Source organism: Synchytrium microbalum (assembly GCF_006535985.1).
Source record: "Synchytrium microbalum strain JEL517 chromosome Unknown SmJEL517_scf0004, whole genome shotgun sequence".
Lineage (NCBI taxonomy): Eukaryota > Fungi > Chytridiomycota > Chytridiomycetes > Synchytriales > Synchytriaceae > Synchytrium > Synchytrium microbalum.
In genome coordinates this window covers 890,352-906,963 of record NW_022158353.1, presented here as the reverse complement: position 1 = coordinate 906,963, position 16,612 = coordinate 890,352, and the positions used below count along the sequence as shown (strand labels likewise).

The following is a 16,612-nucleotide window of genomic DNA, read 5'->3' as shown; positions in this document are numbered from 1 at the left end:
ATACATTTGTCAATCTGAGGCCTCAACTAGATACTTTTTCCGTTTTCTAATAACTGATTCATCTGCTAATTTTCCCTTACAAATGTCTCTTTTTACGATGCTTTGACTTCAATTGGTGATGGTGGACCTCCAGTTGATGGATGTGACATCATGCCGCGTAGTGGACTGCTGTCTTCTACTGACCCGAAGATGTCACCAGTAGATGGATCTTCGAATACAGGCTCGGGTGATGATGAAGGCGAGATAGGTTGTCCTTTGATGTCTTCTTCTTCCTCGTGAGACCGTTGATCACGAGCGACAACAATGTGACCATCGCCTTCGACTTTGAAGAAAACCCTTTCGGGAGGGACCAAGTGGTTGAGATTACGAATATATAGAGACCTAGGTACGTATTCGTGTAGAGCAACCTAGCGGTTATTTCGGAGAGGAATGAGAATCACATGGGGCAAAAAAAAAGTCAGTGCAAACAGGATATGTAGTCGAAGCCCCGTTCAGCACAGTATAGACATACTTTGACACTAGCATTCATCCATCCAAAGCCTTCTTTAACAACCCTTTTAAAATCAGCCCCGACATTCCCATACTCGGCAGCAACTCGATGTGTCATTCCAACAACATCAAGCTTTTCAACCACAACACCATTGAAATCTACAAAAGCACGCATAACAGTATACATCCATCGATACGCCAATCGTTCAGCAACATCTCGATAGCCATATTGTGCGAGACCCTTCCATGCCAGCATTTGATGAGGTGCCCATCCGAATGGGTAATCCCATTGTCGATTTGGTCTGTCTAGTGAGATAGGACCTCGAGATGATTCTGTGCCTGCAACAAGACCTCCTGCTACTTCGAATTTAGAAAGTGCGATAGGCAGCATGCGATCTACTTGTGCTGGATTGGATAAGGATGCCCACATTGGCCATAGGGTTGTCACGGATTCGTACGTGGTTCTGTTGGCACGACTACAATCGAAATCAAAGTAGAGACCAGCTTCTTCATTCCACAAGTAGAGGTTTATCAAGTCTCGAGTCCGTTTGGCTAGAGCGTCAAAGAGACGATGGTTGATGGATACCGTGAATGTTTTCGAGTCATCGTGTTCGGGTATAGTGTATGTTATAAAGGTGGTGGGATCTGATTCGTCTACCATCGGTGCACTAAATCCGTTTGCTGATACTGGAGTAGTGGCGGCGTGGTCATCAATCACGATGATGCCCGCACCCCATGAAGAATCCCATTCACCACCTGGACCAGTCCAAGAATCATATGTGACGGATCCATCTTTACTCAATGTAGCTGGTTTACCAATAGAGTCCTCAACACCATACTTTTTCACAGTTTCTAGCCATGAGTTAAATTGCTTCCAGTGCACATCATCTTTGCCACGACGGACCGAGACCGTAAACCACCCATCATATAACGACTTTATAGATTTCGACAAGTCAATCATATACTTGTAGGTCAAGCTATTCAAGTCGACAGTAGCAAGGTGTGCACAAATCTTTTCAAATCTATATGTTGTATCATGACCACTCTCTCTAACGGCTCGATCATGAAGCAAGTATTCGTCTAATTCAGGTTGATGGATTTCACCAGAGTTGTACTTTTCTATATACTCTTCGACACTGAGGTTGTATCGTTTGGCGTAAGGTTGTAGTATATGATCGAAGTGAGTGGCTTCTGTTTCTGGAGGTACACCTTTACCAGAAGGATGGTATTTACAAAGACCTACGTTTCTATCCAGTCGTGGAGCTGCTAGCCATACAGAAAACAATTCCTTGACTGAAGCACGTAATGCTTGGCCCAGCCACCGTTTACTACGTGCTGCATCGTATTCGTTACCATGGAATTGTTGAAGGACTTTGAGGGTTTGTATAGCCATATCGGTTAAAAAGGGAGGTTGAGAGCGAGTCAGGTAATATGTTCGATTAGCATTCAGGATCTTTCCATAGTGTTCAATCTCATAACCTATAGTTAAAGTCGGTGTATAAGTCAAAAGCAAAAAAGAGCACACACGGTATCACCTGATGTCGATATTCCAAAAACACTTACAAAAATTTTCCACCATGGAGGCAGCAAGCTTAGGCCGTTCATCGACCAACAACCCCAGTGCTTCGAAATACGAATCCCAACCATACATTTCATTGAATCGACCGCCAGGTACCACGTAAGGTGTTCCCTTGACCACTTCCTTGTCTGTACCTCTATCAGTGACTCGTAAAGCCAGCGACAGGAGGCCCGGTGTATCATTTAAAGTCATGACATATTCAGGTGTGATATCTTGAGGCAGCTTGATGACTTCTAAAGGTATCGGTGGATCACGTTTCGAGTACTTCTCCGCTACTTTTTGATAGTATTGTAGAGCGAATTCGTCTTCATAAGGGACATATATACGAGGAATGGGATTGGTAGCTCTGTCTTTTGGATCACTTCCAATGACTAGCAGACCTATTAAGTTGAAGTTCATAGTTTGAGACACATGAAGATGGTTGCGAAATTTCAAAGCACTAGACGCAAACCCCTCGGAGGCAAGAATACAAAGCTTGATGATATTCCACTCACCTTGTTCATCAATACGTCTAGTCAATGAATCCCAAAAGTTCTCTCCGATACGTCTCGCCAATCGGGTGACTGGTGGTTCATTGAGTCGTTCTTGAGATAGGGATATATATTTCCGATTATGTTCTTGAGCAATAGCAAGTTCTTGCAACAAGTTTGCTAGTTGATAGGCGCCACGAATAGGGACTTGCCGGAAGCCATTCGAGTTTTCAGTAGCAAGGCAAAACACTTTGGGGCCACCATCTTCCACAGTGATTTGTTCATTGTCGTCTGTATCTTCTTGTTTGAGCAAATTCGCTAAAGAATTGGGTGGGATATTGAGGATTTAGCTAAGGAGAATCATAGTCGACAAAATCATAGTCGACGGTCCATGTGACAAGCAATCAAGATGGTGTACCTGCAGTAGCTTGTACATCGATCTGAAAGAGCTGCCTGACAGAAACAGCGACAGTTTCATGAGAATGGCGTCGTTTATGTCTGATTTCGTTACGTTCTCGAGTGCTGGTCTGATCCTTGACAGTTTTGGAGTCGTCATCGCGAGTTCGTGTTGGCATGGATCCAGCAGCATCAATGGCTTTCTACATGAATAAATGAAGGAGTCGTAAGTACAATGAAGGAAACTGTGCACTTTGTGGTGTTGGAAGAGCACCAACACGTAAAGTTGTGTCTGCAACTTTGGGACAGTTGATAGAAAACGGCAATGGCGAGTATGCGACATACATAGGACAAGCTCTTGAATCTCTTCAGGTCGACGACACCATGAGAATAGCGCCCATCAGCATCAGGAAAGTCCTTTTCTCGTTCGACTTCGAATCTCAGAGTGGAAGCCTTTGATGTCCCTTGGAGATCACCGACGAATCGTTCCTTGAGAGATCTGGAAGCTGAGGAGCCATTCACGGGCGGCAGAGTACGGACAATAGAGTGTGTTGCTTCTTCCATGTCTAGTATGTCTAACGATCAGAAAGAAACGGCAATTGTTAGAACTTTAAAAAAAGTGCTTAGAGCACCGCGAACAGATAGTCACAAGACTCTGATGGATTCAATATTGATGCTTGAGCGTGATACGACGCGTGTAAATGACGTTTAAACAGAATTCATCCCCTGCCTTACCTCGTTCTCTGTTTTCCTCAAACTAAAACGCGAAAGTTAAGTTTACTTCTTAGTCCCAAGGTTTTTATTTAAGCGGTCAAGATGCAGTCAGGAGGAGTCTCAGGATTTTGTAAGTCCAGTTAACGGTTGGCCTTCTTTTCGTATTCCAGCATCGCTCGTGCTAACTTCAAACTCGACACACTTTACAGACAACTCACCAGTCACAAAGGCCACTGTACTATGTGTCGCACTCAATTCTATCTGTGCAAGCATCTTCCAGGCTAGACCGATGCTGCATTTGCAGATCGTTCCTCATATATCACAACACCATCAAGTACATCTCAACATTGCCTTTCAACAAGAAGCACACAATGATCTCACTCGCCACAACAATAGCTCTGGAGGCTGGTCTCAACTCATGTCGCTTTTGCAAACTCGTCTGAAATCTTGTTTGGGGGACTTCTCATGTGTAGGAGCCAACCTCGACGTCAACACTGTCAATCTCACTAAAACACTCGTCAATTTAGACCATATGCGCCTAATCGAACGTCACTGGGGCTCCCGCAAATTCGCATCATATGTCGTCCTGTCATCCGTCATATCAACTGTTTTGGACGTGACATGTCTCTTACTTGGCAACTCTTTTGGATTAACTCGTATCGCTGCTGGCCCATGGTCATGTCTATACGCGCTGCTATACAATTACGTGTCCTCGATACCAATAACGTACAAGTTCAAACTCATGGGAGTCACACTGAACGACAAGATGTTTGTTTACTTGCTTGCTGCTCAACTGTTACTCGGATCGTACCCGTATTCAGTCATACCGAGCGCTTGTGGATGGGTTACTGGGATCTTGCTCCAGAGTGATGTCGCTTCTGTGTATTTGAAAAAGTGGAGGTGGTTATTGCCAATTGGTACCTTGGAGATTCTGGTTTTTTTGGTTAATGAAACTCCAACTCAACTATAGGATTCCAAAAGGAATATGGAATGTAATAGACGCATACTTTTTGAAATTCATAGAGTCTTCAGCTCCAATGAGGCGAAGCACAAGATCGGCCGATGGTTATGCTGTGGATCCACAGATAGCTCGACCTGCTACTGGCGGTATGCAAACAAATAGAGCAGTTCCTGCTGTCCCTGCAGCACGACCACGAGCAGCACCTTCAGAAGGAAACATAAATCTACTGATAGGAATGGGATTTGACCGAGAACGAGTTGTTACTGGTACGTCATTTGTGCTACATCGTACATGGATTTTTTCTAGTAATAACATTGCCCTTTATAGCCCTACAAGCAACAAATGACGATCCTAATGCTGCAACCGAGAGACTATTGGGAGCTTGAAATATTATCTTTACTGCATACACATAGTTACACTATTTTTATAAGTACAAGGAATACACAGTATAGCATCTAAAGGAACACGACTCTTAGATTACAATGCTTTTCTTTTAACAATGTAGTGTCTTTATTTGTTGAGAGTTGATGCCTTCTTCATCTTCTCAAGCCGTGCCATCAAATCTTGCATTGAAGCAAGTGGAGCTCCACTAGCAGAAGGTATGTTGGCAACGGGTGCTGGTACTGGCGCTACTACTGGTGGTGCTGGCGTGTTCATGACTGCAGCTCCACTACCCACAGGTCGATTGTACATTCGTTGAAGCCTCTTTAGTGTATCCGAGTATGCTTCATCATCTTTAGCGAGTTTTGGGGGTTGTGAGTTGCATGCAAAAAAAAAACCGGGCGATAACCTCTGCATGGCTGAACTTACTTTGAGCAGGCACAGCTGTTGTAGTAAGCGCAGAAGTAGGACGCGATGATGGTGCGGTGGTTGTTGTTTCTCGTGCCTTTTTAGCATTATCAGCTGCAACAAGACCAGCCAATCCTCGTTCAATATATCCCTACGCAACGAAAAAAAGTTTGATAAGGACCTAACCATTCAGAGAATGTTACAGATCTTTCTTTACCTTAAAGTATCCATTCTTGGTAGCCAATTGAGCTTCAACAAGATGATTTGATTCTGGATGTGCTAGCTGAAAGGCATGTAATTCTTTAATGGCTTCTTTAGACTTTTCCTTTTCAGAAATTCTATGGAAGATAGCTGCTAGTTCTTCTTCCAATGACATGCCACTACCATTATTGGCTACTGGCTCTACTACAGGTACATTATGGTTATTGTGACTCGGATGAGGTAATGATGATGGTATAAAAGATCTAACAGAGGATGGCTGCAGTATAGAGGATGGTGCTGGCCTTGTCTCGGGTGTTCTCAATTCGGTAGTTGCAGACTTGGCTAAACTCGGATCGGCTGGTTTAGTGTCTACCATCTTGGACACATACGAAAAGGCATAACTAGCCTTGGCATCTTGAATCAAATCGAAGTGTTCATAAATCGACGATCCTAGATTAGCTACTAGTTCGTGTAATATAGTCTTGACGGTACGCAGAGGCATATCAGCGGATTGTGCCTTCTCTGCTGCCCGTTTCTTCCATTCGTTGGGTGGTGTAGACGTTAAAAAGTCATTTACGTCTCGTAATAGCTTGTTTACTGCTAAACTTTTTGACTCTAACATGCTACCCGTTTGTTTGGTCAACTTCCATAAACACTTCATGTCTAGTTCGAGCAGTTTCGAGTTGATATGAACTTGCTGTGGATCTTTGGAACTTAAAACAGTGGTAGCTGCTTCGTCCAAGATTTTCAAGAGAACACTATCAAGAAAATTGACAAAAAAATTGGTTACATCTCAAGTTCCAATGTCACGGCTCAATGGAGCTCTTTCACATACCTGAACGAATCATTCTTATCACAATTCTCCAAGATCCGTACCACAAGCACATTCAAGGCTTTAGCTAATGTAGAGCCTTGCTCCAAAGTCTGCAAGGTAGGATCCAGCAACCGATGCAATAATTCCTTTACACACGTCATCAAATTCGATTGTGACAGTTTCTTGGCCAAATTCGGATAGGCAAATAACTGTACCAGAGCATTCACCAAATGCTTACATAGCCGTGAGACATTGGGACTTGATATATCAACTGCTGTAAACGCAATCCGAATTTGCAATGTTATAGCTGATACGATATCGTCTACGTGATTAATCACATCATCAGCAGATGTGGTCAATATCTTCTCAACCTGTTTCAACGCATCAATACTTTGAGGTGCGTCACTAGCCATGATTTGGTTTATGAGCAAGTCAAACGAAAAGCTAGGTTGTGGATTACGAAAAGGGGTTGGCGTTGAGATGGAGGCTGCTATATCGGGATTACTTTTATTAAAGTGGTTGGTTGCTCGTGATATTGGAGCGATTCTACTCGCCGTTGCTGTGCTACCAGAGAGAGTCGGCATGTTCAATTTGTCCAACTCCAAACTAAATTCACGTTTAATGGTTCCTATTATTGGCGATCCGCCTCCTGATCGTGATTCAATGACAGGGGAGGCTATTGCTGGACTCTCTCGAGTACTTGCACTAGGTCGTGCTGATACGGGTGGTTCTGCAGTACTCACGCGATCAGGAGCAGTTGTTTCCGATGCTCTTGGTCGTGCACTAGCCGCATCTACAGGCATCCTCTTGATCTTCTCATCCAGCAAACTACGATCTTTATCGGGAATTTTGCCAATATGTTTGAATACTGCGTCACCTACTAGCAGATAACACTGTGTGATGGTTCCCAATGCAGCATTTCGAACACTGGCATCACGATCCGAGATTTGAGCAGCGATTGGTGGCAGCACTTTACTGGTATTACATACACCCATCCCATTCCTTTGAATCAAAATACCCAACTCTTCCAGACATTCTGTGCGTACTCTCACATTCTTGGATTCAAGCCCCTTCATAAGGTAGCTAAACATTTTACTAGCTGGATAAATCCTGCAAATTTGACGCATACTGTTACGTATCCTGACTCTCATGGCTTCCTTTGGATCACCAACCTAAAATCAATGGAGGTCCGTCAGTGTTACAGAACAATTTATCGACGAAAAATGGGTAACAGTTTACCTTGTTGATGAAAAAAGGCATAAACGAAGCAGCTTCATAATCGGTAAGACGATATCCATGCTCATCTAGCAATGCTACTAAATTCTCGAGCAAGTCAAGACATTTGAGCAATATGGTGGTATTGGTATCAAAAAATCGAATTGTGAGGTATTTCAAAATGAGATCTGCATTTGCTACATATCGTTCTCTGAGTTCTTCTGGCTCAAGATCGTATGCTGAAGCTTGACCCATTCCATCGTCTAGAGCAGCTAAACCCAGTATAAAATCCTTTTCTTTATAGTGGTCGGTACTGAACAGCCAGTTATGGACTCCAGCAGAGAATTGTGATTGACATTGCTCTGCTAAAAATTCGATTAAATCTTTACGTGGTTGATCGAACGTCCATTTGGTTAGACCACGATCAGCCTGTGCTCGTTGATCCTTAGCTCTCATATCACTCGTTAATATGGGTGGTTCTGCTACTGACGCAAGAGATGTTGAAGCGGCTGTTCCCGGTCTAGTCGGCAGATTCGTAGTAGCTGATGGCGCGGTTGGAGCAGTAATGGGTCGTTTCGACTTGTCTGTCAGCTTTCCCGCTGGTTCTTTAAGAGATGGTGGAGGAAGATTACTACGTTTAGTAGGAGCAGATGGAGCGGCCTTGACTGGTGTACCAGGACTAGCCAATGCAGCTGACTGTTGATGCTGTTTACCATTTGACTTAAATGCTTCTAGTGATGGCATTATCGAGGCCAAAGCAGCACCCTTGAAGATCTCTCCAGCCTTGTCTACCAAAGAATTATATCCAACTCCTTCAGAGACATATGCAATAACCAGTTGTGCTAGCTTTCTCACGTCAGCATTACGATCTTGTAAGCACGTTAATATAGGATGCACGAGAGGGTGCATGTCTGGTAGTGTATCTTTAGATGCCTCTAAATGATCGGACAACCATTTAAGCAAGTCCTTTCGTAACAAGGGTTGATCTGCAGCCAATGCTTGACCGATTGATGGGATGATGGGCTCCAATTTACAGGCAGTACTTATGGAATTAAGCGCCGAGGTGGCTGCTGTACGGACTTGGATTTTATTATCAGCAGTGCATGATGCAATAGCTGTACCGATGAGACGAGCATATCGATCAAATGGTTTGCCCATAGCGATGGCAAGCACACCAATGATTTCCAATGCCTTGATCGTCAAATTCTTGTTAGAATCCGACAAGCGAGACTTGAGTGCTGAGATCAATTCCCCTGCAAAAAAGCAAAAAAGGGCTTTAATCACGACTTATGTTTGGTGGTTCAGACTCCCAACATACCAACGTTTGGTTTGATCTTCTTGTTCGCTGATTCAAGAATCTGTAGCACCTTGTCCAGTCCTTCCTGACGAGTCTTCCAGTTTGCATCGTTGATTTCCTAACAAACCGTGAACGTAACACGTCAGCCCAACGACACCAAGAACAGAAAAGGAATACATCTCACCGATATCAACTCTGTCGACATCTGAGAACTGATATCCGTTCTAGGTATCAAATCCTCTGTCGACTCTGTAATATCCGTGCCCTAAGTACAGAAACAAGTTAGATCCGCGGATAAATGTTCACACTTTACAAACAAGATGTTCTGTACTGCTTGTTGAATGGCAGCAATAGTAGGTTTTGGTGGTGCCAATGCAGCCACTTTGTCGAATTCAGCATCAATGGTAGTCAATAGTGCGGGACTAAGATCAGTCAACAATGCTCTCAAATCTATCAATGTGCTGATATGTCAATGTCCATTTACATCACACCACAAATAATGAAAGGGCTACAAAACCAACCTGGTCCTGCAAACATTCGTAGTGATCCCAATACACTGACACCAGCAGTTCGTACTTGAGCATCTTTATTGGCTAACGCCGATTTGACGAAGTCTACTATGTCACGTGTAGCTACTCCTGTTGTACCAAACTGCAGTAAAGCCTGTTGCATCCATGTTAGAGATTCTTGTAAGACCTTGGGACTCTTTTGTGGCTTAAGAGATTCGATAGCTACAAGTGAGGACGAGATTAGCGTCTGCTTTTGAAGGAGATAAGACTTTACGTACCTTCATGGAGTACGAACTGCAGGGATGTTGAAGCGGCAATGGATGTGAGAGCTTCAGTTGCAAGCTTCTTGATCTTGACATCACTCAATTTCTCAACCAAGCCTGAAAGGAACCAGTTAGTCCCACGTGATTCAAACCTTAATCAACTGCTTTGCGTTACCTGGAATAGCTAAGGATGCAGAACCTCGACCAAAGTTCGCATTATCCTTTGCTAGTGTTCCTACAGTCTTGACCATATTCGTCATAACCTAGAATGGGCTTTGTGGTTAAAGTTGGGCTTTCACCCAAGCGAAAAAAAAGGAGCGGCAAATCTATCGATACCTGAAAGTTATTCTCCTTCCAACCTGGCTTTCTACCCAGGGTTCTGACAAACCCTTCAGGTTCCAATTCCGACATTGTCGCTCTCTCAACATATTCCAGTATAGCAACAGCACCCAATAGTCGATTCTTCCAATTGGCATCAGACAATTGGTCAACGACTTCTTGGCCAACCAATTCTACAAGATGCGTTTCGGCTGCATCGTCAGAGAGTTTGAAGGAGACCACTGTCGGCTCTTCCTTGTCCATTTCTTTGGCAGCTTGTTTGGTTCCTGCCGATGGTGGCCTCTTCTTCTTGTCTGCGCCAGCAATCTAACACAAAAAAAATTGAGCACACCAGAAAGGAGGCTCGCAAATATGGAGAGTATTACTCACATTTCCAGACGAATTAGACGCTGAAACACCTTTGGTTGCCTTGAGCGGAACCGACTAGCAGTGGTGAAAGTAGTGAGAGGTTAGAAAACATTTTGAAATAGTTGACATTCTGGATCTTTATACTTTTGCAGTAGAAGGCCTTGCAGAAGAACTAGCGCTAGGCATAGCGACTGAGGGTCTTTGAGTCACAGATTGTCCACCAGCTGCAACATCGGCATTGGCACCATATTCTCGAATCTTGTCTGCCTTGATCTTATCAGACACTCGTTCCATATAAGGCGCCATGGCTCTGTCGCCAATACTCTTAAGCAAAGTTCCAAGTACTTCACAAGCGACATTACGAATATCTGGTATGGGATCATCCAAGATCTAAAACAATGGTTTAGCTTTCATAGCGAACCAAAAGAAAGGAGGACGTGGTTGCATCCCAACAACACATGCCTTGATGGCCATTTCAGCAATAGCTTTAATATCAGCTTTTGATGGCGGTTTGCTACTGGCCTTGAGTAGACGAACCAACCAAGCTAGGCACTCTTGTTTGACTTGAGGATTCTTATTCGAGCAACCTTCCATCAAATCGTTCAGATTGTCTGCAATGCCAGTCTAGTTATTAAAGCTCGGTCAGCACCCATGGCGAACGAAGACGCAGAATCTAGAACATTACAAACCGAAAGAGAAACACCATCCAATGCAGTACGCAATGCTTCAATAACAGCGGGCTTCTTTTCCTTGAGCCTATCAATCAGACGTTCAACCACCTAAAAACACTTATTGTTAACATAGGAGAACTTTGAGAGAGTGTTTTTTGACAGACTTACAATGCTTCGATATTGTGAAAAGTGGGATCTGAGACCCTTGGCAATGTTGTCAATACATTTGGCAGCAGCAATGACAATGTAGATGTTTGTGTCGGCGATACGCTGAGAGAATTACGTGTCAGACGAGAAAGGAACAAAGTGGTATGCGAAATTGTATTTTTCATACCTTGGAGAGAGCACCACATAACTCATGATACCTCCCATCTTCCAACTTTCTACCCTTAATCAGGTTCAATAGTGCCTCCAAAGCTTCTTTTTTATCTTGCCATTTGGGTGCAACCTAGAAAAATCATCGGTATTAAATCTAAGGGTTGCGTACGATCAACATTTTGCAATAAAACTCACAAGATTGGTATAGAAGTTGGGAGGTAAATGATCTAGTATATTCATAGCATCCAAAAACTCCATGGGATCAGGTTCTGGTGCATTTTGCGCTAAAGACAATGTATCTGTAGATTGTTCACCTAGAGGTAGACCTTCATTTATCTCATGGGTTTTTGACATGTTGACGCACAAAGAAACTGACCTCCAGACGGAACACCACCAATTACACCATGCTGGGATCTAGTATGCCTTTCTGCCACAGGCCTTTCTGTCGGTACTTTTTCCAGCATATCATTAATCTCCTTTATCTATAGCGAATCCCAAGGTCAGTTTCACAGTACAATACTTCGAGTCTTTTAGTCCTCACCTGCGTCGGCTTCAAATCCGAAAGTGATGCATCTAGAGCATTTCCAAGCCATCTCTTCAATTCAATTACCAACGCGAAGCCCTAACATCCTTCACTAAATTAGTTCCACGTAAACACGGAACCATCCAAGCGAAGAATACATGCCTCAGCGCGAACAGCCTTGTCCTTGTGATCAAATATCTTTCCAAGTTGTTTTACGATTAACTTCGGACTAACAACCTTGACCCCAAACAGTCTAATCAGAGGATTGGAAGGAATAATCAGAGAAATATATTGGAACTAGTTCAAAGACTGTGATACCTCACTGCTTCCTTGAGAGCTGTTATACAAGCAGCAATATTCTTTGGTGTTTTGTGATCAAGGCCGGCTATCAAATCGTCCTATATAGCGACAAAACAGCCGTTGGACAAGAAGGTACTCCACATTCAGAGCATTCGACTGCTCGTCCATAAGCTGTACAATTCTTACCACTACGCCATCTGCTACTTCTAATTCCACATAAGTCATTGTAATTTCCAACGCCTTTGAACGGGTGCCAGATCGAGCAGAGGCGAGACCCTTCTCAATGAGACTGGGCAATACGACTGATCGAGTTCTGAATTGCAAGCGGTGATCAAGTCAGCAAATAGTTGGATCAGCGATATAAGAGTGTTATATGTGATTTGCAGCCTACTTCTGAGCAATAGACAAGGGAGCGTATTTCAGAAACGTCCATAAAGTAGTCAAACCACATTCTTGAGCAATGAGATTTGAGTCGACAGGGATCCTTTTGACAACATCAGTGTATTTGCGGTAGTCTGATTCAGCATCTAGATCCAATGTCTTGAGTAACTTGTCTAGCTCTACATATCCTTCATTTCTTGCACGCCAACTCTGTTTAGGATTGATACAAACATGAAAACAACACTGGTTAGGAATTGATTGCCAAGTAAGTGGACAGTGACGACGGCTTACTTTATGATTAAGCTTTTCGATCAGTGAGAGGCCACTGAAGTCCTCCTCCGGCGCAGGCTCTCCGCTTGTCGTCATCATCTTTTCGCGTGTGCAAAAATATGAACGACAAGTTGAACAATGAAGTTTCCTAAAACAGATCGAAGCGAGACGGACCCTCGTTTTAAATACTTATTTTAAATTGAACAATACCTTTGTTGTGCCATTTAAACTTTCAGCGGGGAGATCACTACGCTTTTTATTTGTCTAATCAGCAAGCAGAGCAAGATTTGACTCGACAGTTCGAGGCTTCCAGACACGTTTTGACGCGTAAATACACGGCAATGAACTTTGGAATTGCTCATTAGTCTAATGTGTAGTTTTCTCAGAAATGTTGGGCGACTTAGACACACACTGGACACCTTGACACGGGAGTCCTTTCAAGCACTTTGCGTTATTCATTAACAAACCTCGTACATCAGTCGTAAAAGATTATCTCTTATATCAAATATAGCATCAGAAACAGGACTAAGGAGCTCTCTATCTGATCTGGAAGCATCGCAACATGGCAACAATGACGACCAACCAAATGGTTCAGTCCCTCTCGGCTCTGGAAAAGGGAACTGGCAAATCAAAACAAGTCCGCAGATCTCGATACGTCATGGATCCTCCTGGAATTCACGTATACTCTTACAATTGCAACGAATGGCTCTACAAGAAGGCCGACTGTCCATTCCCTACTATGGCCAGAGGACTCTTTGTTCGCAACTTGAATGAAGGGCCTGCATCTGACAAGGATAAAAAGCGTACTGATGACGATGATCGCAACGGAAACTGGGAAATTGTCATTCGTGGCTATGATAAGTTCTTTAATGGTATGTTGTCGTATTTGACATGACAGACCTTGATGACGAATGAAATCGCCACTTCGATTCATTTGCATCCTTCTGCTCTCGTTGCTCGTTTGTAAGGTACCCCAACAAGAAGAACTAACTCGCTCCACCTACTTTAGTCAATGAGGTCCAAGCTACTACATGGTCGTGGTTGCAAGCCAACACAACTGCCCCATATGAAGTCACTACAAAGGAAAATGGTTGTATCATATTCATGTCTGCTGTCAAAGGTCATCTACTCGTCACCTCAAAACACGCTACAGGTCCTGCTCGTAGTGCCGACGCCAAGTCACACGCTCAAGTCGGTGAAGAATGGATGGATCGTCATCTAGCCAGTGTTGGAAAATCTCGAGCTGAATTGGCTGCCTTCTTTGAACAACACCACGTCACTGCTGTATTTGAATTGGGTGATGACGACTTTGAAGAACATATACTAGAATATCCACCTGAACGTCGAGGTCTCTTCTTACATGGCATCAATCAAAACACTCCAGAATTTGCATCTTGGCCATCAGCTGAACTGGTACCATTCGCTGAAAAGTTTGGCTTCTTGAGCGTCAAGACTCTACTCATGGATAATATACAACAAGTAAAAGAGTTTACAGATGCTTTGAGAGCAAGTGGATCCTATGATGGTAGAGCCATCGAAGGATTTGTAGTACGATCACACCTCAAATTAAACCCTACTCGAGCCCACTTCTTTAAAGTCAAGTACGACGAACCATACTTGATGTTTAGAGAATGGCGAGAAGGAACCAAATCCATACTCAGAGAAAAGGGAAACCACTTTGTCCCTAAATATACCTTGTCCAAACAGTATTTCGCTTGGGTCGAACGCAAAAGGCGTCAGGATCCAGGCATGTTTGCTGGCTACACAGATAATAAAGGTATCATAAATGTCAGAAACGCCTTCTTGACTGAATATCATCTGCCTGGTGTCGGTGCTGGTATCGTCTCTGAAGCCTCCAACACAACAGAAGAATATAAGAGAGGTGAAAATACGTACAAGGGTGAAGAAGAAGGTGCTGCTGGTTTGGTCGATGGCTTCGAGGCTTCAGGCTTAAGAGCTGCTCCAAGTGGCTCGGATGTTGATATGGTTGGAGCAGGTCGTCGCCCTGGTGGCTATGGATCTGACAAGACTCTTCTCGTTCCCATTGCTACCATTGGTGCTGGAAAGACTACACTAGGTTTGTACCATGTGTATGACGTAGCATGCTCCTGTTGATCAGCTCACGCAACATCCAACCAATTCGCGCTTTGACTTGATATCACAGGTCTCATCATGGGTCAATTGTATGGTATTAGCCACGTACAGAACGACAATATCACAGCCAAAAAGAATGGTGCCGCCGTCTTTGTGTCTACTGTCATGAAGGAATTCGATAATCATCTAGTTGTTTACGCCGATAAAAACAATCACCTCCATGAACATCGCAAAGGTATAACAGAAGCCTTTCGATACCGATATCCAGGTGGTCGTATCATAGCTCTAGACTGGAAGATAGCTCCAGAAAATGCAGATGATGTCGCCAAAGTTGCTATTGCTCGCGTAGATGCTCGTGGTGAGAACCATCAATCTCTCACACCGAAAAAGACATCCAGATACAAAGCCGTAATCCATAATTTTACTCGAAACCGTGATCCTCTCGATGTTGACCATCCAGATGATGCTGCAATAGACGATATCGTTGATATGAAGATGGAAGATGATATTCGGGTCAACTTGATCAAAGTATGTGGTGTCATGGGATGGGAACCACCAACAGAGGAAGCATATCAAACAGCTCTAGATGTCGCCTTACAAACTCCAATCACTGTCCATAAGGTCGTATCAAACTCAGCCTCATCATCAAAAGCATCACCCAAACCATCCAAAAATAACAGTAAAGATAATAAACCTAAGTACTACGGTATACGTCTCGATGGATTTGATGTCAAGGAATTCTTGAATCCTCTCTTCGAAGCACATCCTGACGAAGCATCCTTTTATAATCACCTCGTCTCCCAGAACAGAATCAAAACAACTCCACTACACGTTACATTGGCCATGACAAAGCTAGGTGCTCCAGACACTTTTGATGAACGACATGATCGTGCAGGTGCCCTTGCAGCTAATATCATTGCTCGTGGTGCTCAACATGTCCAGGTGACAATCTCGAGTGTCGTATGGGATGAAACCAAAACTATGGCTTTGAGGGTAACTGATTTGCCAGTTGAGAGTGTAAATGTACATCCTCATGCTACTGTTGGTACTCGTGATGATGGTGTCAAGCCTATGGTCAGCAATGAAGTACTCGCAGAAGCGTTTACACCTGAGGGGATCCGTACAGGACGTGGAAACACTCATGTATTGTACTTTGATCCGCCTTTTGTTGTTGATGGTGTAGTGGCTGAATTTACATATTAGGGTGTAGGATAGAATATCGGAAGAGGGTGTGTGGTTGTTTATAAATAGATCTGTAGGTTGAGTTGCATTCAAGGTTTTTACAATATATATAACGCACGCGCCATATGGTATCCCACATTGCAAGAATTGTTATTAATTGGAAAATGTGTTTGTGTAGTGTTTGTTTCTTCTTCATTTGGTCATGAGTATTATTGTTGTCCCTTTTCTTGCCGAGCAATTGGGACTTGTACACTTGAAACTCGCTTTCAAGTCATTGCAATCAGCGCACACAATCCAATATTCCTGCAAGGTCTCACGGTCTGATATCGTCGTTTTTGCACTTTGCGGCGATCGACATAAAAAAACATACCAACAGACATCAGACGTATAGAGGACGCTTCAAAAACACAAAGTGCATAGAGGGATATTGAGTAGAGTGTATTAAAGAATCATGTCCGCAATAAATGACAGGCTAAGGAAAAAAAGCAC

At 43.5% G+C, this 16,612-nt stretch overlaps 4 protein-coding genes across 4 annotated transcripts; 2 read left to right on the top strand and 2 right to left on the bottom strand.

The window, feature by feature from the left end:
• Positions 1-92: 92 nt before the first annotated feature.
• SmJEL517_g01347 (alpha,alpha-trehalase) lies at positions 93-3,498 on the bottom strand (the record flags this gene model as incomplete). The annotated part of the gene is made up of 6 exons (XM_031167275.1): positions 93-407; positions 512-1,968; positions 2,053-2,448; positions 2,563-2,856; positions 2,957-3,137; positions 3,280-3,498. The coding sequence occupies 6 exons, from the start codon at positions 3,496-3,498 to the stop codon at positions 93-95; spliced, it is 2,862 nt and encodes a 953-aa protein (XP_031026870.1).
• A 252-nt stretch (positions 3,499-3,750) lies between these two features.
• On the top strand, positions 3,751-4,995 carry SmJEL517_g01346 (uncharacterized protein; the record flags this gene model as incomplete). Its single annotated transcript, XM_031167274.1, has 6 exons — positions 3,751-3,778; positions 3,858-3,982; positions 4,045-4,117; positions 4,176-4,548; positions 4,619-4,875; positions 4,937-4,995. 6 exons carry the CDS (start codon positions 3,751-3,753, stop codon positions 4,993-4,995), a joined length of 915 nt encoding a protein of 304 aa, XP_031026871.1.
• Positions 4,996-5,119: 124 nt separating this feature from the next.
• Positions 5,120-12,946, bottom strand: SmJEL517_g01345 (uncharacterized protein; the record flags this gene model as incomplete). Its single annotated transcript, XM_031167273.1, has 26 exons — positions 5,120-5,343; positions 5,420-5,549; positions 5,616-6,357; positions 6,435-7,585; positions 7,653-8,881; positions 8,947-9,043; positions 9,110-9,190; positions 9,257-9,375; positions 9,447-9,656; positions 9,713-9,814; positions 9,873-9,960; positions 10,034-10,342; positions 10,406-10,459; positions 10,529-10,774; positions 10,838-11,008; positions 11,074-11,163; positions 11,224-11,325; positions 11,390-11,503; positions 11,569-11,687; positions 11,750-11,855; positions 11,915-11,995; positions 12,071-12,149; positions 12,215-12,294; positions 12,383-12,509; positions 12,588-12,787; positions 12,869-12,946. 26 exons carry the CDS (start codon positions 12,944-12,946, stop codon positions 5,120-5,122), a joined length of 6,129 nt encoding a protein of 2,042 aa, XP_031026872.1.
• Positions 12,947-13,418: 472 nt separating this feature from the next.
• On the top strand, positions 13,419-16,144 carry SmJEL517_g01344 (uncharacterized protein; the record flags this gene model as incomplete). The annotated part of the gene is made up of 3 exons (XM_031167272.1): positions 13,419-13,719; positions 13,857-14,924; positions 15,012-16,144. 3 exons carry the CDS (start codon positions 13,419-13,421, stop codon positions 16,142-16,144), a joined length of 2,502 nt encoding a protein of 833 aa, XP_031026873.1.
• Positions 16,145-16,612: the final 468 nt, after the last annotated feature.